The following is a 27453-nucleotide window of genomic DNA, read 5'->3' on the forward strand; positions in this document are numbered from 1 at the left end:
TTCCTATTTTCCAATGTGCCTCATTCCTAGGACAATACCAATTATTATAAATGTCGGAGAGGATATTGCCTTGTGGCTGGGCCCCTCTCCTGCTACATCCATGATTATGCAGCCCACCACTGATCTCAAACTTCCTCTGGTTACCTTTTTTTTTTTTCAATACTTGCCTAAAACCTCCTCCCTAGGCCCATGCTCTCTTCCTTCCCCAGATGCCAGTTACTTCTAAGCATTCCAAATCCCTCCCTTGTGACTTAGCATGAGTAGACTTTTCAAGCACCAAATCCCTCAAGGCCACCCCATATAAAGTCCCTATTTCTCTTCCCATCTCCTATCTCTCTTCACCCATAGAGGCATTAATCAGAGGAACCGTCTCCTGTCTCTAAAGTAAGGTCTCCCTTCCCCTTTCCTTTTTCAATTCCTCTTCTTTCCTCTTCACCTACTGCTGTAGGCTCTTTAAGAGATAAATTCCCTGCATTGCTAGTCCTTGATTTGACTCCGGTATATCACATATTCTTCTCTATCCCCTTACTCCCCTCCCCATCTTTTGTGTACTTTCCCATATTGTAATGCAGTACCACCAAAAAAAAAAAAAAAAGATTCACCTATAGGCAGGGTGTCACCCAAGTTCTCACCATAAAGTCCCTTTTCTGCCTCTTCGATGTTACCACTATCCGATTTCTGCTTTCACCCCATCTCCTTGTGTAGATTTTGAAATAAGTCTTTTACTGATCTCTCTGTTGTCACTCCACTGGTACTACTATCCTTGCCTGCTGCATTTACTTATTTCTACTGCATTTCTGCATTTTTTGGTGTTTGAGAAGCAAATCCTTTCTTGAGTTCTGTTTTTCTTTCAAAAAATGTTTCAAACACCTCTGAATTGTTTTTGTTGTTTAGTCATTTTCAGTCATGTCATGACCCATTTTGGAATTTTCTTTAAGAAACATTTTTATTGGGGCAGCTAGGTGGTGCAGTGGATAGAGTACCGGCCCTGGAGTCAGGAGGACCTGAGTTCAAATCCGACCTCAGACACCTAACACTCACTAGCTGTGTGACCCTGGGCAAGTCACTTAACCCCAATTGCCTCACCAAAAAAAAACAACCCAAAAAACTTTTTATTTAAAGTTTTGTGTTCCAAATTCTATCCCTCCTTCCTTCCCTCCTCTCCCCACTCCCCGAGGAAGTAAGCAATCAGATACGGGTTATATATGTGCAATTATGTAAAACATTACCATATTAGTCATTTTGTATAAGAAAACTCAAATAAAAGGAAAAAATGGAAAGAAAGTGAAAAACAGCATGCTTTCAGTTTGTGTTCACTCAATATCAGTTCTTTCTTTGGAGGTGGATAGTATGCTTCAACATTAGCTTTGAGAATTTTCTTGGCAAAGATACTGGAGTGGTTTGGCATTTCTTTCTCCAACTCATTTTACAGATGAGGAAAGTGAGGCAAACAAGATTAAGTGACTTGCCCAGGGACAAACAGCTAGTGTGTGTCCGAGGCCAGATTTGAACTCACTGTGCCACCTAGATACCCACTGTATTACTGAACATCCATCTTTTTCACATATGGTTAAACTCAGATTAGTAGGGCCCTAGACTGTATTCTAAGCTCCACTGTTCTTCAGAACACATTGGTCTATTTCTTCCTATGTTTTCTAGTTTTTTTATCCTGTCATGTTTTTCTGGGAGACTTGTGATCCTTAGGTTGTCTCTATACAGTCTGTCTTCAATATTAGTATGGTTTGCTTGCATAATGAGCTTAATTTCTTCTAATGTTATTGTTTTGCTTCTCTTCTTTTAGACTGTCCTTAGCTTCTATGCATTTGTAATACCAATCTATTATGATCTCTTCTATTTTGGATTGTTTTCCTTTGTTTTGTAGTATTTATTCATATATGCCTGAACTTGTTTACTATATCTAGAGGCCATCTTTCCTTCTGTTGTTACTACGCTTTCTTTTTTATCTGTTTATGCTCAAGGTTTTTGAGATTTTTTTCATCCTGAAATCTTTGGTTGTTTCACTCTTCTTTCTTATTTTCCCTTATTGCTCACTTTCTGACTCCCTCCTCTGATCGTGGTTTCCTCGGGGGATGGATCTCAGAGCATCTTGGTCTCCTCTCACACTGGGCATAAATTGTCCCAGTCCTTCATCTTGCTGCTCATGTGACTCAGAAGTAGCTGACTGCATCACTGAGTTTTTCAAAATCCTTAACATTAATATGTTAATCATATTATTAAATAAGATGAACAAGAGTCTGTGGGGCTTTCTTATAAATATAATAAATAGCCATGTTCAAAATACAAGTAGGTACTGCAACATATACAAGTTTATAATGGTACAGTTAAATTTAAAGATGAAAAACAAACAGGTTCTTATAAGAATGTTAAGGATGCTTCAGGACATATTCCTAAACTGTAAAAGTAACAACTTGCACAGTGTCCTTCAAAACATGCCTTACAGTAATATTTAGCAAACAGAATAGTAAACTAGATGGCCCAACTGGTCTGGTATACTGCAGCAATTCTTCAATTTGATGAAGGATCCTTAAACATGTACTTGCTATTTTCAAAGTATGTAATCTAGTTAAATTATATGAAATACACTGGTTTGTTTTCCTAATTTTATTTATTTTTTTGTTACATTTTAAATTTTGAACAATCTTCCTCCCTTCCTCTCCACCCCATATTAGAGAAGGTTCGAATTTAACACACACATATATTAATAATATAAATTTATTATATATTCATATATATATATACACACACACACACACACACACTTTCTCTAGAAGTGTATAGTATCTTCCTTCATAGATCCTTTGCAGTTGATTTGAGTATTTCTATTACTCAGAATAACTTAGTTATTTAAAGTTATTCTTCAAATGGTATTGCTATTATTATATACAACATCCTCTTTGTTCTGCTCATGAAATACACTTTGGAGAATGATACTGCAATATCTATATACAAGAAGCATATGCCTTACCTAAGCTTTTTTGTTGTTGTTGTTGTTTTTTAGTGAGGCAATTGGGGTTAAGTGACTTGCCCAGGGTCACACAGCTAGTAAGTGTTAAGTGTCTGAGGCTGGATTTGAACCCAGGTACTCCTGACTCCAGGGCCAGTGCTCTATCCACTGCGCCACCTAGCTGCCCCCCTTACCTAAGCTTTTTAAATTATTAAAGCTTAAAACTACACTAAGACTTTTGGGACATATGTATTTCCATGCATTAAAGGTTTTCCTATAAAGTTAAAACAGTACTTACTGACAATATGTCCTGTTGTTTGAAATGCAAGCTCCACAATACTTTCATCCTGATCTGAGGCAGCTAGGTGAAATACTGAGAAGATATTCTTCCAGCCTGAGCGGATATTAGCAGCTTGAGAATTAACCATTTGTGCTATACATCGTACAACCATATCTCGAATAGTGGGAGACCTAAAATGTAAACATAATTGTTGAGATGTATACTGATAAAATATTGTAAAAAGAAATCTGATTTTTAAAAATACTATGAAAAAAATTAACAAATTATAATAAAGCATTTTTTTTTACTTCTCTGGAATAATTGATTATAGTTACCTGTTTCTCTTCATTATATGTTCAAATGGTCTTAAGAAATCCTTCTGGAATCGGAAATTTGCAAGCTCCCCTTTCTCTAAGAACTTCATTGATAATTGCCTCAAGGAGTCTACTGCAAAAATAGCCACATCTTCATTGGGGTTGCAGCCAACCTGTTATGACAAAACACATATAAAGCATCTATAAATCTAACTACTGCTATTGATTCAAAAAACAGGTATGATTTTGAAGATAATTATTTGAAACCTTATTTTAAAATAGATAACAAATATCCTATATTTATTATGATATTACACAGTAATATTTCAACAATTAACAAACATGAATTTTATACAAAGGTCAAACAATTATAAGAGTTTATTAAGATACTTCAATGGATCTTAGTGTATTTTTACAAACAGTACAGATGGCAAAACACCCATGTCTCTAAATAAATACCAGTCTTTACATAAATATCCCATAGAAAGTCCACCCAACACCCTTTTATTGTGGTTTGCTACATGACTGACACTTCTTTAATCATGTCAAGTCAGCAAGTCAAAAAGCATTTATTAAGTGCCTACTATATGCCAGGCTCTGTGACAAGTGCTAGGGTTACAGAGAAAGTCAAAAAGTTCTTGCTCTAATGGGGGAAAGAGCATGCAAACAACTACGTACAAACAAGATACTAGAAATAATCTAAGAGAGAAGATAGCATTATTTATCATTTCAAGTAATTTTAGTTTACTCTAAAATTTTCTAAATACAGCATCACATTATCTGCAAAAGAGATAACTGTTTCTAATTTGCATAAGCTTACTTAGCCCATGCCAATTTTTTATTTTATTGCTATTGCTTGTATTTTCAGCACTATATCAATGATGATAATGAACATTGCTTTGCTCCTGATCTCAAAAAGTAAGGCCTTTATCTTTGCTTCATTACATAAAATGTTAGTTCTCTGTTTTAGATGGTATTTATCAATGAAAAAGTCCATTTATTCCTATACTTTCCAGTGTTGTTTAAAAAACAAAACAAAAATGGTAGCAATGGGTATTAAACTTTGTTTTTTCTGCATCTATTGATACAATCATGATTTTTTCTTCTTGTCATTAGTATGTTTTTTTTTCTTTATGGTTTTCAGCATACTGAACAAATACTGCCTTCTTCAGTATAAATCCAACTTGGTCAAAGTGTATAAGCTTTTTCATTGTTTGTGATATTTTTGCATCGATATTCATTATGGATATTATAGCTTTCTTTCTCTGCTCTAACTCTCCATGGTTTGGAATTAAAACCATATTACTATCAAAGAAAGAATCTGTAAAGTAAGCTTCTTTTCCTATTTTTGTACATTGCTGATATAATATTGCAATTACTAAATCTTTGAATATTTGATAGAATTAACTAATATGCCCTTTTGGTCTTAATTTTGTCTCCCCTCTCTGGGAGTTCATCTGTGGCTTAATTTCTTTATCTGATACTGGGGTTATATATGCAATGCAGTTTTTCTGCTAATCTGGATATTTATATTTTTAAAAAGAATATCCTCCCATTTCATCTAAGTAATCAATTTTGATGATATATAAGTAGGCAAACTAGTTTCTGAAAGTTTACTTTGTCTATGACTGTTGTGAATTGTCCTTTTAAACTCTGATATTAACAATTTGGTTGACCTTTCTTTTCAAAAATAAGACTAGCTGTTTTTCTCCTTTATTAGTTATTAAAAATTCAGCTCTTTTATAAATTATATAGAGATACACAGAAGTATATATACATATATGTATACATGCACATACTGTGTGTGTATCTGCTTTCAATTTTATTAATCAATTCTTACCGTTTTCAAAACTCTACTTCTGGTATACTGTTACTTTCCTAGTTTTAAAAGAATTTTCTCAACCACACCAGTGATCTATAATTTAAATGACCTGTTTTTATTTCATTTTTCTTCTTTTCTTTACCTTATTCTACACCTGATCACACGTTTTAACTCTTTCCTTTTAATCTCCTTTCATGTTATACTTTTTGATGCTGAAGTTTGTTTTGCTTATGACTAGTCTTTTTCTTTTGTATCCTGACCTCCCTCGGAAATCCACTTTCTCCCTTTTGTTTTGTATGTTCAGCCATCCTTGGTCCATTTCAGACAAAAGAGAGGTATATGTGATGCCTGTGGTCTCATATAATCATTATTTTCTGTTTGTTCCATTCTAATTTTCAGGGATTTCAACTTTTTGCTCAACTATTAATTCTCTCTGTTTAACACTTCTCCAGATGACATTTTCTTTATCATTACAATTTATTATCTCTTGCTTCGTTTTCCCCCCAAGTACTCTTGTTCTTTGGTCTAGGACATCTTTTCTCTGAGGCTGTACTTGGACTTGATATGGATTTTCTCTCTTTTTCTGGGTTTACCACTTGGGTTTTCCTCACTCCACATGATTTCTTCATTGTGCTCCACATTTTCTTCTGTTTACTACAATCTTCAGGAACAGTTTCTGGATTTTTGCTTTGGTCAGACTCTATTCCTTCCCATTTTTGCACGGTGTAGGCAGGCCCTGCTTAGTTCTGGATGGAGTAGCTAAGACTAAGCCTGACCTGTTTCAGTAATTACAAGGTTTTAGCTCAGTATCCTAATGGTTTGACTTAGTTTAAGATTTGCTCTGTCCCTTAGAGGAAGCCTGAGACCCCACCCAGATTGTGCTAACAGAAGGGGTCCTATGAAACTCCAGGTGCTTCCCTGGTTCTTCATCATGCAGTGGCTTGGAAATAACCTGTCTGGGCACTAGTCTGTGCTGCCTGAGAGCTGATCTGACCTGTCTCCTACTGATTTTATCAAGAGTATCTTTGATGTATTCATCAACCCTTTTCATAATGATTTTATGCAGCATAAAAATTTGGTTTTCCCAGTTGCCTTTCTTTTGGTGAAAGACAGAGGTAAAGTCTCTACTGATTTTTTTCTCTATCCTTTTAGAATCTTCCTCTCTTCAAGATATATGTAAAAATCAATGAATGCAAGTGGCTTTCACATTAAGCTGCCTCCACTACAAGTTTCTTCTTCTGTTGCATTTACTAAAGTTTGGCCACACTTCCTTATTCACATCCTTAGATACCATCAACACTTTTTAAGCTATGCTTTGAGATGGTAGAGACCAAATTTATAGCTGCAGTATTATCACTGATGAGATGGGTCACAGAAATGCCAGCATGTCTGTCCCATTTTAGCAGGTATTTGTTGTCTTCCCAACAGGTTCGTCTGTATATGCTCTTCAGATGATACCAGCTAAGTCACAGTCAAACTCTCTGCAGAACCATTTTTTCCTTTTAACTGATTATCACTTAAAAAAAAAAAAGTGATATTGCTTGTAATCACTCATCCTCTCCACTGTAATCTTTTCCCAGTGAGTTTGTATTCTAAAATGCCTTGAGCTACAATATCTTCTCATGAGGGAAGGCAAACTGAAAGTAAGCCTGATGGATGAGGCAGTTCGTGGTTTCCTGCTCTCTTCTCACTGCACTGTTTCTATTACATAGCTGGAAGCTGCAAAAAGGACAATTTAGGCTTGATGAAAACTCACAAAAATTAGAGTTGTACAAAAGTGGAACGGGCTGTTAAGGAGAGGTGGTGGGTTTCCCCTCCCTGAAAGTTTCCAAGGAGAGGACTGAAGACTGCTTGTAAAATACATTAATGAGGGAGATTCCCTTCAGTATGGAGTGTATTAGATGGCCACTGAGGTCCTTTAACTCTCACATGCTATAACTCTGTAAAACACTTTAAATCGGTGGCAATCAGGAACAATGATTTTACTTTTGTTCACTTCTATTTTTGCTTTCCTGTAGTTAATGGCTTATTTAGACATATCACATTGCTCAAGATGAAAGGGTAAGATTTTCTCATCCCTTCTACTTTTGTATTGATTTTTAGCTTTGTTCTAGCTGTCAATAACCTGATTGTACATAGACAGCGGCGGATTCAGAAACCAAACTCCTTTAATAATAAGGTATTTCCTGGTTAAGATACAGTCAATCTCATTTTGTTGTGTTCCAGTACCTTCCAATTCCATTCATAAAAGTGTAATGTATGGATGTAATATACAAGTGTTTAACTAGTCATATCTTAATTCTAAATTTTATTTTCCAGCATAGTTTTTGCCATCTTTCCTGTGACTATTTTGCAATGAAGTTGCTGAATTTCAGTAGTGATTGACTTATTTTGGGCAATCCTTTCAGGCTCTTCATAAATTTTTTAAAAAATATATCTTTAGGGGCAGCTAGGTGGTGCAGTGGATAGAGCACTGGCCCTGGAGTCAGGAGTACCTAATTTCAAATCCAGCCTCAGTCACTTAACACTTACTAGCTGTGTGACCTTGGGCAAGTCACTTAACCCCAATTGCCTCACTAAAAAACAAACAAACAAACAAACAAAATATATCTTTATCCTCTACCATATTCCTGCTGTGATCTGTTTGCTTACAGTCCTCATGGGAACTACAAATGATAGTTTCATTTCATAGGAGAACTGATATTTGTTATTTTGTGGTAAATAATTAAACCAAGTATGCTAATTATCTCATTTGCTTTTCTAAGATGATCCTGTGATCTGTCTTTTTCACTTAACTGCAACTGCTTTATATCCTTTGATTATATTTAAAGTAAGAATGTTCTGGGTACATACATGTCAAAACCAACATGTCCAAAACAATTCTTTTCTCCCAAATCCATCCCTTGTCCCTATTTCTGTCCAATGTACAACCATGCTTCCGGTCTTTCAGATTCATAATATTGGCAGTAACTTGGAATCCACATTTTTCCTCATCTCACATATCTAAAAAGGTGCCAAAATTTGCCAAATCTATTTCCATGATATCCATATCTGATTGTATCTCTCCAATCATACAGCTACTTACCTTAACTCAGGTCCTCATCATCTCTCACTTAGATTATTACAACTTCCTAATTGATCTCCCTAGCTTGTCTTTTCTGACTCCATTCCATCCTACATAGCTACCAAATTGATTTTCCTTAAATGTAGATCTGACCAAATCAGTCTCTTACTCAATATACTCCAATGGCTCCTTATTGCCTTCAGAATAAAAGTTACACTCACTGTTGAGCTTCTAGGAATGCATTCCTTCCATATCTCCACTTCATAAGAATTTTTATTTAGGAAACAGTTCAAGCACACTTTTACCTCTAAACGTTAACATTTTCCCTCTCTTTTTCAGTTGTTTTCATTCACGTCTCACTCTTTATGATACCTTTTGGGGCTTTCTTGGCAAAGATACTGCAGTGGTTTGAAATGTCCTTCTCTAGCTTATATTACAAACGAAGAAACTGAGGCAAACAGGGTTAAGTCACTTGTTGACGGTCACATGCCAGTAAGCGTCTGAAGCCAGATCTAAACAAAGTGAGGTGAGTCTTCTTGACTCCAGGGCTGGCACTGTATCCATTGTGCCACCTGCCATTTTCCCCTCTCTTACAGCCTTGCATGTAACTACTCTGCCTTTCTTTGTATTTATTCTGCATGTACTTGTATATACATATTTTCTCCCCCATTTATAGATGTATACATACATATACAAATGCATGTTTTCTCCTCTATTAAGAGTACTGGCTTATTCAGAGGATAAATTGGTTCATTCTTTGTATTTATACCCCCAATATCTGGCACAATGCCTGGCATATAGTAGAGGCTTAATTAATATTTGCTGATTGGATGGCTAATTGAATATAGACATGGTTCACTTCCTTGTTGGTCTCTGAACAAATATAGTATGTTGAGAGTGACAAGATTTAGTGTTTGTGGAGGGTCTAAGAACTGCTTTATTAACATCCTTTGCAGCATTTTCTGCCACTGTAACCATGTAATAGGATCATAGATTTAAAGCTGGAAGGAACCTCAGATGCTATCTATCACCAAATCTTCATTTTAGAATTAAAACAACTTGAAGTCCAGGAAAATTACATGACTAATAGTAGGAGGCCACAGAACCAAAGTCATTTTACTTATCTCATGCAATATCATAACAACAAAAAAATACAAAAACAAATAAAAAAAAAAACAACAAACCAAAACATTTAGTGGCTAAACTTCTAGAATTGAATGTTCCCAAACTTCTAGAAGTGATCTCTATACTCAAAGCCTTCTGAGCTTAGTAAAATTTCTAAGAGCTAGTGCTCTGTTGGTATAATCTTCAAGAAATCAGTTCCCTCTGTGCTACAATGATGCAAAAGAGGAGTTTATGAATGACACGAGTATAATAATTAAATACCTTATTAAAATGGTCTCCAATGACTTCCCAAATTCTAGACCATTGTAATCTTATTCTTCCCATGTTATAGTAAGATATTTCTACTATCTTCTGCAAACTAAACATGCGAGGATGTGTAGTAGAAAGCAATTCATCCATAGACACAGCACAAAGCCAACGGACAAAATCCACTGTAGAGCAAATATAGAATTAAATTGTTAACTCTTTAATTAAATCTTTAACTTTTTTAGTCAAAAGGCAATCCATGAGTGTGATGGTAAGTAAGTTCACCTACTTACCAATAGCATTTCCATCAAGCCTTGTAGACCCCGTAAATATTCTGGCCACAGAGCACGACAGTGGAGAAGAGGGAGAAAAATCCACAATTATTTATAAAAACTTGGAGTTCTGACTCTTTAAAAAATATTTTTATAAACCAGAAGCACACTAGGCATTTGATAAAGGAATATTTTCATTACATATTTGCAGAACAAACAACTAAACCTTAAATATTACTCAGTTTCTATTGTATTTTATATTCTTTGTCACAATGGAGTACCTAAGATTATATTGCTGAATAATAGTAATTTAATAAAAACATGACAGTTATCTTACATTAAGCTGTAAGAATTCAAAAATATTAATTAGATAAAACTAACAGAATTCTTTTACATGAAACAAAAGAGATGAGTTAGTCATTTTTCATTTGTTCAGAAATGCTTATTAGTTTTTATTCTCAACTTGAAAGCCCATAACTGTTAAATTCTCCCCTCTGAAAAGTCACTTGTTTTCCTGTACTGTATTTGAAGCCTAGAAAAGGATCATTAGAATTTAAGGCAAAATTTTTCATGGATAACATGTAATGGTTTTAATACAAACTTACAGAAAATGTGAACATAGATAAGTCTCTGAGTCTCATTTTCCTCATTATTAAATTGAAGAAAATTATTGTACTATCTATCTTACAAAGCTGTTTCAAGAAAAGGCCTTGTAAATCTTAAAACATATAAAATGATAATTATGAATAGTTTAAGATTAGTACATGGGCATGGGTGGGGAAACCAGTCATCTTCAAGGTTATAAACACTTCTAAAATGGTCCATGAGTAAATAGGTCAAGCTATGAGTTCTAATTCTGTTCACATTAATAGCACAATTCAATTAAAAACATTCGTATTAAGTGCATTGGCATTGTTTCAATTACTGTAGGTAAAAATAACGAGAAGTTCTTGCCCTTCAGGAGTTTAAAACCTAATGGGCAGATTGTGGGGATAAGCCATGTACACAAAGAACCACAAAAAGAAGTCAAAATGCTACAGGGGCAGAGGAATAAACAAGGTGTCATGAGGAATTTGAAGAGGGATAAAGCATTTCTAGTTGGTGCAAAGATTACTGCAATAAGGAGTACTTAATGAACAATGGTGATAGACTTGGCTCTTCTCAGCCGTGCAATGGTCCAAAACAGTTTCAAAGAACTCATGATAGAAAATGTTCTCAACATCCAGAAAAAAGAACTGTGGATTATGAATGCAGATTGAAACATACTGTTTCTACTTCTGAACTGTTTTTTTTTCCTTCTTTTTTGAGGCTTTTCCCTTGTGCTCTGATTCTTTTTTCACAATATGACTAAGGCAAAAATATGTTTAATGAATGAAACATAACTGGAATGATAGGCTAGAGCCATACTGTAAATGAGCTTAAATGTCAATATTTTAATTTGGGTTTCAACCTACAGGCAATGGGGAGTCACTGCAAGTTTTGGAAGAGGGAGAGTGACAATGCATAGGATATAGCTAAGCATTAGAAAGGTTAATCTAGTGAAAGATGCATTGGAGAGGGGCAGCAGAGACCAATACTTTTTGAAGAAAGAGGTAATAAGGTCTTATGTAGGGGTGGGCAGTAGCAGTTCAAGTACAAAGGAAGAGTCAGACAGGAAAGAGACCAGAAGCAGACTAGACAGGCGTTGGCAAATCCCTGGACATGGGTAAAGGAGGAAGAATCAAATATGATATCAACATTTTGAGCGTGTGTAAGTAGTAAGATGGCGGGATCATTCGAAGAAAGAGGCTGGGAAGGACAGAATTTGGGTAAAAAATGATGAAGGCGTTTTGGATGTGTCCATATCGTGTTCATATAGTGCTATCCAATAGGTAGTTAAGAATGGAGGACTGATGTACAGAGGAGGGCGGTCAGTGCTGCAAGCAGAGGTGTACCCAGAGATGGGATAAAACTGCCAAAAGAAAGAAGTTAAGAAAAGTGAAGGGGACTAAGAACAAAGCTTTGAAGGACTTTAGCACTAAGGAGACAGAACAAGAAAGAAAACCAGTGTAGAAATGTAACCCTGTATATATGTCTACAAGGGGCATATCCATAGACATAGTCAATAAAATGCTTCTTAAGCAACAATAAAGTAAAAAATACTTTATTCAAGAAATGCATTTTCTCTTTCACTTAGGCCATTGCTTTCTTACTAAAACTTTAATTTAAAACCCATATATTTACTTCTTTCTACTCTTCTTACATTAGTATACTAGGTGAACATTATACATCAACATGTGTATACGGATACACACACAGAGACACTAATCTGGGATACTAAGTTAAAAGTAATTCTAGAAGTTCCTCTACATATCTAAACCTTCTAATTACGCTATTTGCTATTTTAGGTAGTTCAAATAGTAGTGACCGAAAAGGAAATGAAATGAGTACCTTACCTATCTACAGCAACAACAACACTTTGTGAGCTGGTTTCTCCAATGGATTCCTGAATACTTGCTATCTGCTTCCAGTCCACATTTCCTCCAACTACAATAAAAATAAATTGAAAAGTCCGTTCAGCTTTTTGGGAGAAAATGAGTGAAGATAATTCAGTAGAAATGCATTAATTATAATTGATAAATACCTAGAATCAATTTTCCTGATTAAATAAAAGATGTTTCAGGAGCTATTCTTTTCAGCAACATCACTGCTAACCATATCGTAGGACTGCCAAACAGACAGTTTCTACAAATATAAAAATGGCTTACAGAGATATAAAATGTGAGCATTAAGAATCATAAAATCTAAACATAGTGAAACACAAATCCAGTAATCTAATAAAATTAGTCCCAAATTATTTTGTATAAAATGTCTGTCAACTTACCTCGAAAACCTAGCAGTTACCTAGATTCACAGCTTCAATTATCACCTTTTATAAAGATGATTTCCAAGTCTGTATCTTTAATCTTTTAGTTACAGTCTGCTATTCCTATCTGGAAAATTTTCACTTCAAATTCAACATGTTTAAAATTGAATTTATCACTTTAAAAAAACCCAAAACTTCCCTATTTCCCTCAATGGTGCCACAGATCTTCCAGCTGCCCAAATTCATAATCCTAAGACTCATTCTTGATTTCTCTTCTCTTTCCTCTCTTCTAACCTACTGATAAATTAAGAAGTTATTAACTGATTTGTCCTTTGAAATACTTGCAAAAATGTCTTTCCATTTCTACTATTGCCATCTTAGTCTTTGGACCCATCACTTTACATCTTAGTCTCCTTCACTCTTGTTTCATCCCTCTGGTTCATGCTGCATTTTTATCAGACAAATCTTTTTTTTTTTTTTTTTTTTTTTGCGGGGCAATTGGGGTTAAGTGACTTGCCCAGGGTCACACAGCTAGTGTTAAGTGTCTGAGGCCGGATTTGAACTCAGGTCCTCCTGAGTCCAGGGCCGGTGCTCTATCCACTGCATCACCTAGTTGCCCCTCAGACAAATCTTAATAAGCCACTTTCATCATCTATTGCTCACTCTCTTTCCCCCACAATGACTGGTTCCCTAGTGGCTGAAAGATGAAATTCTAATTCTTTTTTTTTTTTAATTAATAAAGTATTTTATTTTTTTCCTGTTACATGTAAAGATAGTTCTCAACTTTTGTTAATACAGGCTTTCCAATTTCAGATTTTTCTCCCTCCCTCCCCTCCCTCCTACCTTCCCTAGACAACAGGTAATCTGATACAGGTTACACATATATACACATAATAACATCTATCCTATTTCTGCATTAGTCACGCTACAAGAGAAAAAATCAGAGCAATGATGAAAAACCTCAAAATAGAAAAAAACAACAGCATCAAAAACAAAAGAAACAGTATGGTTCATTCAGCATCCATACTCCGCAGATCTTTTTTTTTTTTTTTCCTTGGATTTGGAGATCCTCTTCCATCACAAGTTCCCTGGAACTCTTCTGTACCATTGCATTAGTGAGAAGAATATAGTCCATCACAGTAGACCAACACTCAACCCCGATGACACTGTGCACAATGCTCCCCTGGTTCTGCTCATCTCACTCATCATCAGCTCACGCAAGACCCTCCAGGTTTCTTTGAACTCCCCCTGCTCATCATTTCTTACAGCACAATAGTATTCCATTGTATTCATATACCACAACTTGTCCAGCCATTCCCCAATTGATGGGCAACCCCTCAACTTCCAATTCCTTGCCACCACACAAAGAGCAGCTATAAATATTTTTGTACATGTGGGTCCCTTTCCCCTTTCCATAATTTCTTTGGGAAAAAGACCCCAAAGTGGTATAGCTGGGTCAAAGGGTATGCACAACTTTATAGCCCTTTGGGCATAATTCCAAATTGCTCTCCAGAATGGTTGGATCAGTTCATAGTTCCACCAACAATGCATTAGTGTTCCAATTTTCCCACAGCTTCTCCAACATTTATTATCTTCTTTTTTTGTCATTTTAGCCAATCTGATAGGTGTCAGGTGGTACCTCAGAGTTGTTTTAATTTGCATCTCTCTAATCATTAGAGATTTAGAGCATTTTTTCATATGGGAATAGATAGCTTTGGTTTCTTCATCAGAAAACTGCCTGTTCATATCCTTTGACCATTTCTCAATTGGGGAATGACTTGGCTTCTTATAAATTTGATTTAGTTCCCTATATATTTTAGAGATGAGGCTTTTATCAGAAGTACTGGCCACAAAAATTGTTTCCCAGCTTTCTGCCTCCCTTCTTTTTTTTTAAAAATTATTATTATTATTTTTTAATTTTATTTATTTATTTATTTATTTTAGTGAGGCAATTGGGGTTAAGTGATTTGCCCAGGGTCACACAGCTAGTAGGTGTTAAGTGTCTGAGACCGGATTTGAACTCAGGTACTCCTGAATCCAGGGCCGGTGCTTTATTCACTGCGCCACCTAGCCGCCCCTTCTGCCTCCCTTCTAATTTTGGATGCATTGCTTCTGTTTGTACAAAAATTTTTTAATTTAATGTAATCAAAATCATCCATTTTGCATTTTATAATATACTCTATCTCTTGTTTGGTCATAAACTGTTTTCCTTTCCAAAGATCTGATAGGTACACTATTCCTTTCTCTCCTAATTTACCTATGGTATCACCTCTTATGTCTAAATCATGTATCCATTTTGACCTTATTTTAGTATAAGGTGTAAGATGTTGGTCTATGCCTAATTTCTGCCATACTATCTTCCAGTTTTCCCAGCAGTTTTTGTCAAATACTGAGTTCCTATCCCAGAAGCTGGAGTCTTTGGGTTTATCAAACACTACATTACTAGTGTCATTTACTACTGCATTTCCTGAGCCTAGCCTATTCCATTGATCTACCACTCTATTTTTTAGCCAGTACCAGATAGTTTTGATGACTGCCGCTTTATAGTAAAGCTCCAGGTTTGGTACCGCTAACCCACCTTCCTGTGAATTTTTTTCATTATTTCCCTGGATATTCTTGATTTTTTGTTTTTCCAGATGAATTTTGTTATTATTTTTTCTAGCTCTATAAAATAATTTTTAGGTAGTCTGATTGGTATGGCACTGAATAAGTAAATTAATTTAGGCAGTATTGTCATTTTTACTATATTAGCTCTGCCTATCCATGAGCAATTGATATCTTTCCAATTATTTAGATCTGATTTGATTTGTGTGAAGAGTGTTTGGTAGTTGTGTTCATAGAGTTCCTGGGTTTGTCTTGGCAAGTAGACTCCCAAGTATTTTATATTATCTACCATTACTTTAAATGGAATTTCTCTTTCTATCTCTTGCTGCTGGACTTTGTTGGTCGTCTATAGAAATGCTGATGATTTATGTGGATTTATTTTATATCCTGCTACTTTGCTAAAGTTGTTAATTGTTTCAAGTAGTTTTTGAGTTGATTCTCTAGGATTCTTTAAGTATACCATCATATCATCTGCAAAGAGTGATAGTTTTGTTTCCTCCTTGCCTATTCTAATTCCTTTAATTCCTTTTTCTTCTCTGATTGCTAAAGCTAACATTTCTAGTACAATATTAAATAATAGGGGTGATAATGGACATCCCTGTTTCACCCCTGATCTTATTGGGAAGGCCTCTAATTTATCTCCATTGCATATAATACTTGCTGATGGCTTTAGGTAGATACTGTTTATTATTTTAAGGAAAGCTCCACCTATTCCTACTCTCTCTGGTGTTTTTGAAATTCTAATTCTTTATGATATTCAAATTCCTTATTCTTACCCTCAAGGCCCTCCAAAATTCTGCATTATTCTATTCCTTCATATTTCTCACTTAACATTCTCCTACATGGCTTTCTTTGTACCCTTTTCTCATACTTTTGTTTAATCCTCATATATGCTTGCTATTAACATCGGCAAAATGCTAGAAAATTTCAGAGTTGCACTGGAAGTACCTTAAATTAGGCTTCTAATCCAAGTCATTCCTAAATGAGAATTCTTCTTCCTTATAATATCCCTGACAAGTGGTGATCTACCCTTTGCTGGGGGAAAGTTTTTCCTTATATCAAGTATAAGATTTCTTGTTTGCAATTTCTATTCACTGCTCAGGGTACTTAGACAAAGCAGAATAAGTACCTTCTCTCTTCTAAATGACAGCCCTTAAAATACCTGAAGACAAATAACATGTCTTCTCAGTTTCTCTTCTCCATTAGAGAACATGTCCAGTTCTTTCAACTGCTGCACCTATAGAACAGACTTAAATTTTTTTTCTGACTGCTCCTTTCCACATATAGTAGGTGTTTGATAAGTAACTGATAAACGAATACAATATGCCAACTAATATTTTAAAGATAATTTATTCTAACAAGAAAATGAAAAGCATAATCTATAGGAAACAACCTATTATTAATCTTTATGCCTATTGTTCTCTCTATGCCCCTAAATATGCCTCATCTTTAAATATCACAGTTTATGAATATATTTATAAGGCACAGTACATATAGGTAGCTTTTCAAAGAAAGAGTTATAGGGATTACATCTTCATCAGGACAACATAAAGATAGGAGTTTCTAGAGGGCATAGAATCATCTTGATTAGTTTCATCCACCAAAAGCTGACCAATTAACATTATTTTCATCTGCCTAAAGTTGGCTAATAACCAGCAGAGGTTCAGAGCACAAACATTTAATACCACAGAACAGTGAAATTCACTATGAAATTAAATGACAATGAGCAGTGGAATACTGGTACACATTAAAGAGGGAAATGAGATTTCAGTTTACGAAGTACTTAATAGAATGATGAGCAAGATATTCCTACAGGGTCATACAAAGAATAAAGAGCTCTGCAGAAGGTGAGTGGTTGCAGACATACGACAGGCAGTTTATCATAGTAAGAGATAATAGGCAGGATGCTGCGAAGCCAATCGGTGAGAGATGTGCTATCTGACTTATAATAGATTCCCTCAGAACTCTAAATTAAGCAGAAGATCCAAAAACTCAGTGGGAAATGTCAGTGGTTCAGTTGTCTGTAAAGCTGTTAATACCAAGCATATGAAAGTAAATTTTACTATTTGGTAGATCTGAACTCATTATTGTTGAGCAAAGAGATTCAAATGAATTACTATTCACAAACACACACTAAAGAGTCTTGAAACATTTGTCCAGGAATTGAAAGAATATGTTTCATGAAACACTGGAAAATGTTCCAAGAATCTGCATAATCACAAAATATTGTCATCACCACTTTCTGATGAAAGGTGTACATATTTAAATATGTCAAACTAAACAAGAATGTATTTCTAATGGCTATCCAAAGTAATCTCTAAAAGGATTATGCCACTAGCTCTTTTTATCATAATAGTCGGTAGACATATTCACATGTGTGTGAAAGAGAACAATTATCTTTTCACTTGGTTAAATAGAATATCTGGAACAGAAGTAGTGCTAGAGTGGTTTCCAATATTTAATGTTTTGTGATCAAATTAATTTTACTTCATTTTTAGATTTATTACTAAACATTTTCAAAAGTCCTCTTTTTAAAATCTATTCTACATAAAAAGTGTAGCATCTGACACTAAATAACTGTGTAACCTAAGGGAAGTCACTGCACCTCTCTAGTCCTGGGTTTTTTTCATTAGCAAAATGAAGCAGTTGGATTACATGATTTCTAAAATTCTTTTCTAGAGTTAATGTACTATGGCTATAAGCTAAATATCATAATGAATTGTATTAATGAAATATATAGTGAAATCAGTTGTAAAGAATCAAAGACTTGTGAAATACCCATTCCCACTTCAAAGAAAAGACAAAACAGGAGACTAAAATAAGAGATTGCTTAGTGACTCCAGAGATAACAGCCCTTCTGAGAAAACAGTCCCTTTCCCTAGGAATGAACTTCATGCAGAGTCCCCAATTTTCCTTCTCCTTGTCTTCCTGTGACAAGGCCTTGTTCTGTAATTTAATCCATCACCTGACCCTTGCAGTGTTGCTCTGGGTTCCTTTTTGGAGCAGGTACTGATCTCTAGAGTTGGCTTTTCTAGCCATTCTGTACTTAGCTGTGGCTGAATCAGTTTCCAGATCTCTTTGGAGGCAGCATGGCACAGTGAAAAGAACTATGGAGCTACAATCAGAAGACTTTAGACTTGAAACTTACTGTGCCAACACATTAGCTGTGTGATCATGGGTCCTACCTACTTACCTCATAGGATTGTTGTGAAGAAAATGCTTTGGAAACCTTAAAGTTCTTTATAAATCTGAGTTATTATCATTATTGTATTATGTATAACACAGTATCACATATTATATTATAGATATATAGAGAGAACATATTATATTCTCCTTGAAAATGCTCCCTACAAAGTGTCTTATTGTTTATGAGTCCTCTCCCCAGATATTCTATGATGTGTCTGCTGATGTCCCACCACAGTGTCCTTGTGTCCTTGAAGACTAAGCAAAAAGCAAGATGAAAAGACCAAGTATAGGGCTAGGAAGAAACTATGTCCATTAACTAAAGACCTAACTAAATATGAACAGGTTAATCACTAGAAGGTTGGCCATGGGGTGATGAACTTTTTTAGGCAAAGCAATGTACAAAGACCACCTACTAAGGTGGACTGCAATTTGTATTGGTGGAAGGAGACCCTATATTGAAAAAATCACAGATCCACAAACTGAACTGTTAGATCTGCGAAAACTCCATATCCTTGTACTCTGAATTAATCTGAACGTCTTTCTAGACCTCCTTCATAATCATTCTCATATTACCTAGAGTTCCAACTACCGCCTAGAGTCTTGTTCTTGCTCTAGAATAGATTACTGGTTCTCCACAAAGGTCACCAATCATTTGTCCAAATGGCTTTGGATTCCCACTTCTGTTCACCAAGCTGTTGGCACATGGGGTCCTCTGTTGGTGGAATTCTTAGGTCTTATGTGCCAGTCACTGTGGCTCTTAAGAATTGGGGCTCAATTTCCAAGGATAGCCAGGTCCACTTGTTTCCTTATTGCCACAAATGGCTATAACTTTCCAAGAATTATCCATTACAAGTCCAACCTTGAATCAAGAATGCAGTTTTGGTTTCTATCCTTTTGCTGAAACAAACACAAAATCCACTTGGGTTTTCTAGGATTTTTTGGTTATGGCCAATTAGGGAAAATTCCCAAGAAATAAAGTTACAATTCAAAATGGTATAAGGTACACACCGCTGTGTATTAAGTTAAGTTGCCAGTACCTTAAAACCAATTTCCCTTCAGTTTCAGACCTGCTCTCTTCCATCCTGGCCACATCATTTCTTGGGCTTCCTTCTCTTCCTAACAGGACTCCACGTTCTTGTCTAACTCAAACTGCTCTTCACTTAAGTCTTTTGCTCCCAACCTCTATTGTCCCTCCAAATGAATACTTGAAAGGCCTAGGCACAGGCCTGATAGCAACATTGGAAAGCAACATGGAGAGCTGACCAGATAGCTATTTCCTCTCTTTAGGCATCCTGATTTATCACACAAGGCATTTTACAAAACTCTTCAGGTAACTTAAAGCTATAGGAAAGAAACTTTTAAATGTAAGATGAAAAACACATTTCAGTTTCATTAAAAAAAAAAAAGAAAAAACTAGTTAGAAAATTCTCACCTAGTCCCAGACCCACAAACTCATCTGGAGCCTGATCCTTTGTTCCACTGAAAGAGCCTTCTCTGCCTCGGACGGTGCCAGAGATGTACCTCGGCTTCACTCCAGTCCCTATTAGCTGTGCCAGCTCCAGCTGACTGATGCATTTCAGAATCTTAATAATAAACAAACAACAAACCAATATCCTGAAAAGAGCTGAAATGGGAGTGGCAATGATTTTTCAAAGGAAAATCTAAGCCCACATTATAAAAAGCTGTAACTTTTAAAAGTGTCTCATATTTATTGCAAATAAAATAAATTCTCCTCAAAGTATTTCAACTATATTGACTGTTTAACAATTTAGCATCAGTACATCTCATAAAACAAAAATGCATTATAAATACAACAACAAACTACCTCATGCCATGAATTTCCCAAATAATTTCCATCTGTATGAGCCACTGTGATGAGTGTCTTTATTGTGTCAATGTTCTTCTGCTTCATTTCAGTAATACCTGAACTCACTGTGAGCAAAGTGAATCTTGCTAGAGCCTGGACATAAGCATCTCTTTCAAGCTTTGGGTGAGAGAAAGGAAAAGAGAAAGACCACTAATTAGTTGAATGAAAAAAACAAACTTCTGGACTAAGTGGGTGCAAGTATATATGTATGTATATATATCTATGTACCTATACACACAACTGTTTCAGATCACATGTATATATTTTATATAGGAATAAAAGCATAACCTCAAAAAAAAAAAGGGCAAAGTGTACCTATTTTTACCACAGAAGAACTATGTTCACATACAGATTATGAAATGACATATCAATTTGAAAACACTATGTAAATGTTAAAATTTCAGTCATATCATGTAGGTATAAAAACTTAGAAAACATTCTTTAAAATATTAATATTCTCTGGAAAAAGAAATTTCCATCAAGCCTTAAAATGATCTTTAGACACATCAAGAATCAAAGCAATATAAATCACACAAGACAACAAAACAAAGCTTAGTGAAAATTTTCCTTTAAACTTTATTCTACTGAAGGAACTTCATAAAATCTTAATTCATTTTCAAATATGGGTAGAAAAAGAATTGTTGTACTTATGCTATATTATTGACATAAACAACATTTTCAGGCTAACTACAAAAGCCAAACATATCAACATATTCCACGTTACCTGAATGCTAAAAATACAAGCAATTCTGATTGCACAACGTATGCCTTCCAAACAAAGAGAAGCTACTTCAGTATCGTCACAATCTTGTAGGCCCACACTGAATGCGGCCAGAAAAGGTGTCCAGGCCAACTAGAGAAATGAAAAAATATATGTTCTGGGAATTCAATTTCTATGCACACCCATTACTATATGATGATATTACACTGATTTTTATAGAAACGTCTGAGAAACTCTAAAATATTCTTGAATAAAGCAAATGAAACTTTAACATTTAGAGAGTATATTGAGAAAATGCAATTCATGGCAAAATGTGTTCTGACAGTTTGTTGCAGAAAATGGAGGAAGAACTTCTTGAAGCTAATCTGGTCATAGAGGTAAGAAGGGCTGACCTATTTTCAATACCAGTAAGTGAAGTACTAAAACATGTTTTAAATATAGCAGCTGAAAAAAAAAATTTAACTTCAAGGAAAACATTAACGGCTGATGTACAAAAGAATAAAATCTTGTCTAACAAATGGCTTCCCACACTCTCAAAGTATCCCATTGATTTTTTCATCTCTCATAAATCCCAAATGCCCAAGTATTAGTTTTATGACTTTCAATCATTTTGTACTTTTAGTATCTGCATTATTTTTTTCCTCTTAAACTTGGCTCCCTGAACAAAATTTTAGCTTTGTTCCCTCATATGTTGAAAAAGTTAGCTGTTCCACTTAGACAAGTGCTTTTAAAAGAGAAAATCTACTATAACAAGATCAGTGAAAGCCAACAGAAAATTTTAGCCTAGAAGTGGGAGAAACAAGTGCCCAGAATTCAGGTCTATCCCCACTTCATTTTTAGCTCACATTTATATAATGCTTTAAGGTAAATGTTTTTGTTTTGCTTTGTTTTTTAAATCACAATAGCCCTATATGGCAAGTAGATGTCATTGCCCTTATTTTAGAGAAGAAGATATGAAGGCTCAGAGGATCTGTGACTTGCCCAGGGTAATATAGATGAGTCTTATCAGGTGAGAATCAAACCTAAGGATTCTGATTCTAAAATCAATTCTGCTTCCACTACAGGAAAGTATCAGATAAAAACTTGGACGGATGGCAAGGATCCCAAATACTATTTGGTCCTCAGTCTATTTCTCATCCAATTTACAATATAGTTCCTATAGTGCTCACTTCCCCTGTAACACTATCTTACATGTGTTTTATTGTCATGAAACTAATTACTATTATTAGGCAAAGTCTGCTGAATAAAGATATATCAGTTTGGAGAAAATAAAAAGAAGGATTGACATTTATAAGGTACTTTGATCATATATATGATCTCATTTGATCCTCACAACCTGTGTAGTAGATAGTAGTATCCCATTGTATGAACTTAGAGACATTAAGTGACTTGCTCAGAGTCACACAGCTAGTAAGTGTTAAAGGGAGAACCTAATCTGGCACTATCCATTTGGCCAAAGTTGTCTCCTTGTCTGAAGAGAAAACGCTTCAAATGATGCCCGAGAAAAAATGGCAAGGGGTTAGGAAATAATCTAAACCACTTCCTAGGAGCCCATAGCAAAGTTTAAAGCAAAGATTCCTGCTATCCAGCAGTTAGTAACACAAGTTTTCATACAGAACAAGAATATACTTTCACTTAAGGATAACAATCAAGGGTTTCTACAATTGTAGGAACTTGTCAAACATTCATGTATTAAAGCTACATGCTTTTTCCTACTGAAAGAATGTATGAAAAACATATTCATTTCTGTAGGTTCCTAGAGGAGTTCCTAACCATGGATGGAAAAAATAACTTAAGAAATAAAGCATACAAACAGAGTCTATTCAAGTTGTAGACAAAAGCATAAAGAGAAACAAAATAAATTCTGAATCACTAAACTCAATCAACTAGCATTTATTGTCTACTAAGTGCCAGGCACTGTGCTATCTATGACCAACACTTCAAATCTATCCATTATTCCTGATTATTAATCAAAACATTTTAATTAAAATACAAAAATGTGTCTTATTACCAAAACCCACTAATAATTCTCACCTTGAACATAGGTCTCACATGTTCCAGATGAGTTGCACTGGTAAAAGGTGCTTGAACGTGGCTTACTGCTTCCATGAGAGCTTTAGCTGTCTTAGCCATTTGTTCCATTTCTAAATTATACAGAAGTCTCCTCTGCTTTTCACTGGCTACATCTGCAACAATTGTATTTTATATATGTATAGTTAATATTGCTAAATCAAAAATATGGTTTTTCCCCAGTTACCACTTTATTTACGATGTAAAAAGTAATGGTTACTAGTAAATAAAGTAACAATTTAGAGGAAAAAGTCCGAGGATGGGAGTCAGGAATAGCAGGTAAAGTATGGGAGCAAAGGACTTAGTTGAAATGCTGAGGAAAATTGCCTTCCCACACCACACATGCTTATATAGTAACAAAGGCATTTTAAGGTGTTTAGATCTCTTAGTGTACCACTATAATCTTGCCTCCAGTTTCTATGAGTTTGAATCCATGATTCCAGGTAATGGTAAAGGGAAGGGGGAGGACCCTTTGAGAATATTAGAGAAGAGTCAGAAGGAAGAAAATATGAAAAAGAAAAAGTAGAGGCTGATAGTCTGTATTTGTGTGGAAAATACAAGGTTGGAAGAAGAAAAGTTAAGTAGATATACCTAAGCATGTTATAAATACAGCAGCTGACAATCATCATCAACCCCAAGTAAAAAGTTAATGGCCAATCAAGTTCAACATTTTTCTTTTACTATCTCCTACTGAATCCAAATGTCTAGTTCTTGAATTCAAAGTCTTAAATTACTTCTCAGTTTCTATCGCTTTCATTATCCTTCTCTAATTATATTCCCTGGACACCAATGCAACATCGCCCCCCCCCCCAATCTTTTGGAAAACATAAAAAAGTGGTGAGAGAGTATCTACAAGATATTTTTATCTAAATACTTGGGGTTTTTTTCCATTCTGTTTTTTGGTCTTAATTTAAGTACTGACATCAAATAAGCATTATTTCATTTATAAAACAGAATTTGAAATTTTCCAGATATCTCTATTTTTCATCTACGTTTGGGGTAGGATGGAAAAAGACTTGGAAAACCATTTTCTAGTCTAACTCTGAGCTTCTTATAAATGTTAAAGTAATAAGCAAGTGTGAAGCTCTCTAAATATATAATGGAACAACTGTAAAAGTGTCAATGCATTCATGACAATGTATGAAAAATCCTGTTCTTAGAATCTATGAAAAGTTTATAACAAAAAAGAAAAAAAAAACAACAAAAAAGGAAGATGGGGGGCAGCTAGGTGGCGCAGTGGATAAAGCACTGGTCCTGGATTCAGGAAGACCTGGATTCAAATCCAGCCTCTGACACTTGATGCTTACTAGCTGTGTGACCCTGGGTAAGTCACTTAACCCTCATTGCCCTGCACAAACAAAACAAAACAAACAAACAAAAAAGGGAAGATGGGTATTGACCCAGATGTAAGGTGTGAAGTTTCAACTGTTTGGTCAGTTTTTAGTCTCATGAGAACATGGAGAGATTATATTACAAATAATTTTGTGCTTATACTCAGTAAGGATGAGTCTTTAAGAATTGATCACAGTTAAACAAAATTTTGTGGATAAGAAAATTTCATAGGGAGTCAAGTAAATCCAGTAATTTCTTTTGCTTCCAAACACTCTGCTGAGATATTTCTGCTACAGGACTTAAAAATCTGGGAATCACTTTATCCTCACTCTGCAGGATAGCCTCCTGCACCTTGCCCTCCATCTTCTGGGCTCAATGTCCATACACAGAGGTTGCTTCAGAGAGACCTCACATTCTAGAACTGCCTGGTTCTCCTATTTATTTGCCCACGTCTGGCACTTCACACAGTGTTGAGCCCAGGTACTTGGTTTTCGCATCCTCCTTTTTGGCACAGGCCTGTTCTAGCCAATGACCTATACTCTTCCTACCCTCCCAAATTTCTTATACTATACTTCCTTCTAAACAAACTCTGAGATCAAGTAACAATGGCCTCCCTACTGTTACTCACATGTGACACTCTATCTCCTTGACTGAGCACTCTCACTGGCTGTCACTCATGCCTGAACACTCTACTCTGCTCAGCTCAGCCTCTGAGCTTTCTTAAAGCCTTTCCTGATCCCCTTTATCTTAGTGCCTTCCCTCTGAGACTACACCCAATTTATCCTGCATATATATTTTGTTTGTACACAGCTGTTTGCATGTGGTCTCTCTCCCATTAGACTCTAAAGTTTTTGAGAAAAGAGACTGTTTGGGGTCTTTTTCTGTATCCCCAGTGCTTAGCACAGTGCCTGGAACCTAGTAGGTTCTTAATAATGCTAGCTGATTGGCCAACTGACCTATGCCTAGAGCAAGGGTCAGCAAAGTACTGCCTAGACTTTGAGCTGAGAATTGTTTTTATGTTTTTCAATAAAGTAAACTTTATTTAAAAATGTGATTTAGCTCACTATCTGTCTTGGCCACCCTGCCATAGTTTGTTGACCTCTAGTTTAAAGCAGAAGCTACAATTCCAAGTGTAACATGTTTATGAAGTCCAGTCACCTAAGCCAACCAAGCTTATCTTGACTATTTCTATGTATCAGTTTTCTCCCATACCTAGCAATGCTCTGTCTGATTTGGCCCCAACATCATGGTGTCAGATAAGTATCTACTATTCAAAGAGATATATCGAGATAACTGATTACAGATCAAGTGAGAAACTGTGTATTATATATAATAAAGAACCTTGTTTTTCTATCGGCATTCAACATTTGACTAATTTAGGTACTTACTCTGCTTACTTGACTTTGTAGGTATTGTTAGTTCTTTTGTTTCTTTCATGGATATCTTCTTTCCAGCTATTTCATTATAGATAGCTGACAGATATTCTTCAGGAAGGTCTTTACTGTCATTGATACCTCTATTCATTTTAATGTACTGCTCCTTTGTCATTTTATTTTTTACCTAAGCATGAAAAACAGTCAAAAATAAGGAAAATTAAGATAAGAAAATTCCATATATTTTGTAGAGTTCAAATATAATCAACAGACTCTGAATACTTTTGTGGACATTTAAGAAAATGTCCAATCATTCATGCATAAGAATGGAAAAAGAAAACAAGAATAATTTGTATGTATAGATAGAAAGATTAGACAGAGAGAGATAGATCTACCTACCTATTTGTCACTTTATAGTTTATGATGTGTTTTCTTCACAACAGCAAGGCAGGCAGTGAAAGATTTCCTCCCATTTTACAGATAAGGGAACTGAGGCTTAGGTAACTAATGACTATCAGAACCAATGCTCAGATCCAGCTTTTCTGACTCTTTCCACTACACCACATTGTTTGATTAGATGTTAGATGAAGTATAAGACAAATTTGAAGGGTTCGGGAATTCATGTGCTGCCCTACACTGGTCTGATACTAAGCAATGGGTAACATGTATGGGGGGTGGGGTTGGGGGTGGGGAGAAATGCCATAAAATAAGAATGGAAATGGCCCTCAGGGAAGTCTGAGAATTCTATTCAAGGTCACTTATGAGAAGGATAAAGGATAACAAAAAAAGTCTAATCCTCACTCCAAAAGAACACAAAGAGGTTAAGAGCACAAATGTAGTAGAAGCAAAGAAGGCAACACCTGAAATTTAAGGACAAGAAAACTATCAAAAGAATAATTGTCATTAGGTGACTTGGGCAAGGTATCTTGTGAATTTTTTCTCCTACTTAAAGGTACCCTAAGTGAAAAGGACATAATGCATACCTGGACAAAGTTTTGGAACCAAAGTTAGGAGGCTGTAAGATGGTAACCCCCATCAACCATACTTGGAAACCAGCACAGCCATAAACCCAGATGACTGCAATGGACAATTAATCAGGAGTCCTAGTATAAACTACATAAATTGCAGGGGAAAAAAGCAAAACGTTTAATTATCTGTGAAACAAAGAAGAAATTAAAAGGTTGGATGAAATTAGAAATTGCCCTAATTTATGACAATGTTTGGAGACACAGAAAAGCAAGGTGTTATCATAATAAACTTTCTCAAAAGTGAACTTTCTCTCAGAATAATTTCTAAAAATCTAAAATAGAAACCTAATATTTAGGCACATTACATGTTGGAAACAAAATATACAGGGATGAGAGAAA

The 27453-nt window shown here is 35.4% G+C and overlaps 1 protein-coding gene across 1 annotated transcript in view; it reads right to left on the bottom strand.

Moving 5' to 3' along the window:
* Positions 1–27453, bottom strand: part of ARFGEF1 (ADP ribosylation factor guanine nucleotide exchange factor 1) — a 171509-nt gene that overhangs the window by 57144 nt on the left and 86912 nt on the right. The window contains exons 18-27 of the mRNA XM_044004861.1: positions 26102–26273; positions 23346–23497; positions 21315–21443; positions 20549–20707; positions 20156–20306; positions 12524–12614; positions 10110–10150; positions 9832–10001; positions 3581–3732; positions 3264–3436 (exon numbers count right to left, since the gene is read on the bottom strand). Coding sequence (XP_043860796.1) covers positions 3264–3436; positions 3581–3732; positions 9832–10001; positions 10110–10150; positions 12524–12614; positions 20156–20306; positions 20549–20707; positions 21315–21443; positions 23346–23497; positions 26102–26273 — 1390 coding nt within the window. The remainder of the gene's footprint in view (positions 1–3263; positions 3437–3580; positions 3733–9831; positions 10002–10109; positions 10151–12523; positions 12615–20155; positions 20307–20548; positions 20708–21314; positions 21444–23345; positions 23498–26101; positions 26274–27453) is intronic.

This window comes from Dromiciops gliroides, chromosome 1 (genome assembly GCF_019393635.1).
Source record: "Dromiciops gliroides isolate mDroGli1 chromosome 1, mDroGli1.pri, whole genome shotgun sequence".
Classification (NCBI taxonomy): Eukaryota; Metazoa; Chordata; class Mammalia; order Microbiotheria; family Microbiotheriidae; genus Dromiciops; species Dromiciops gliroides.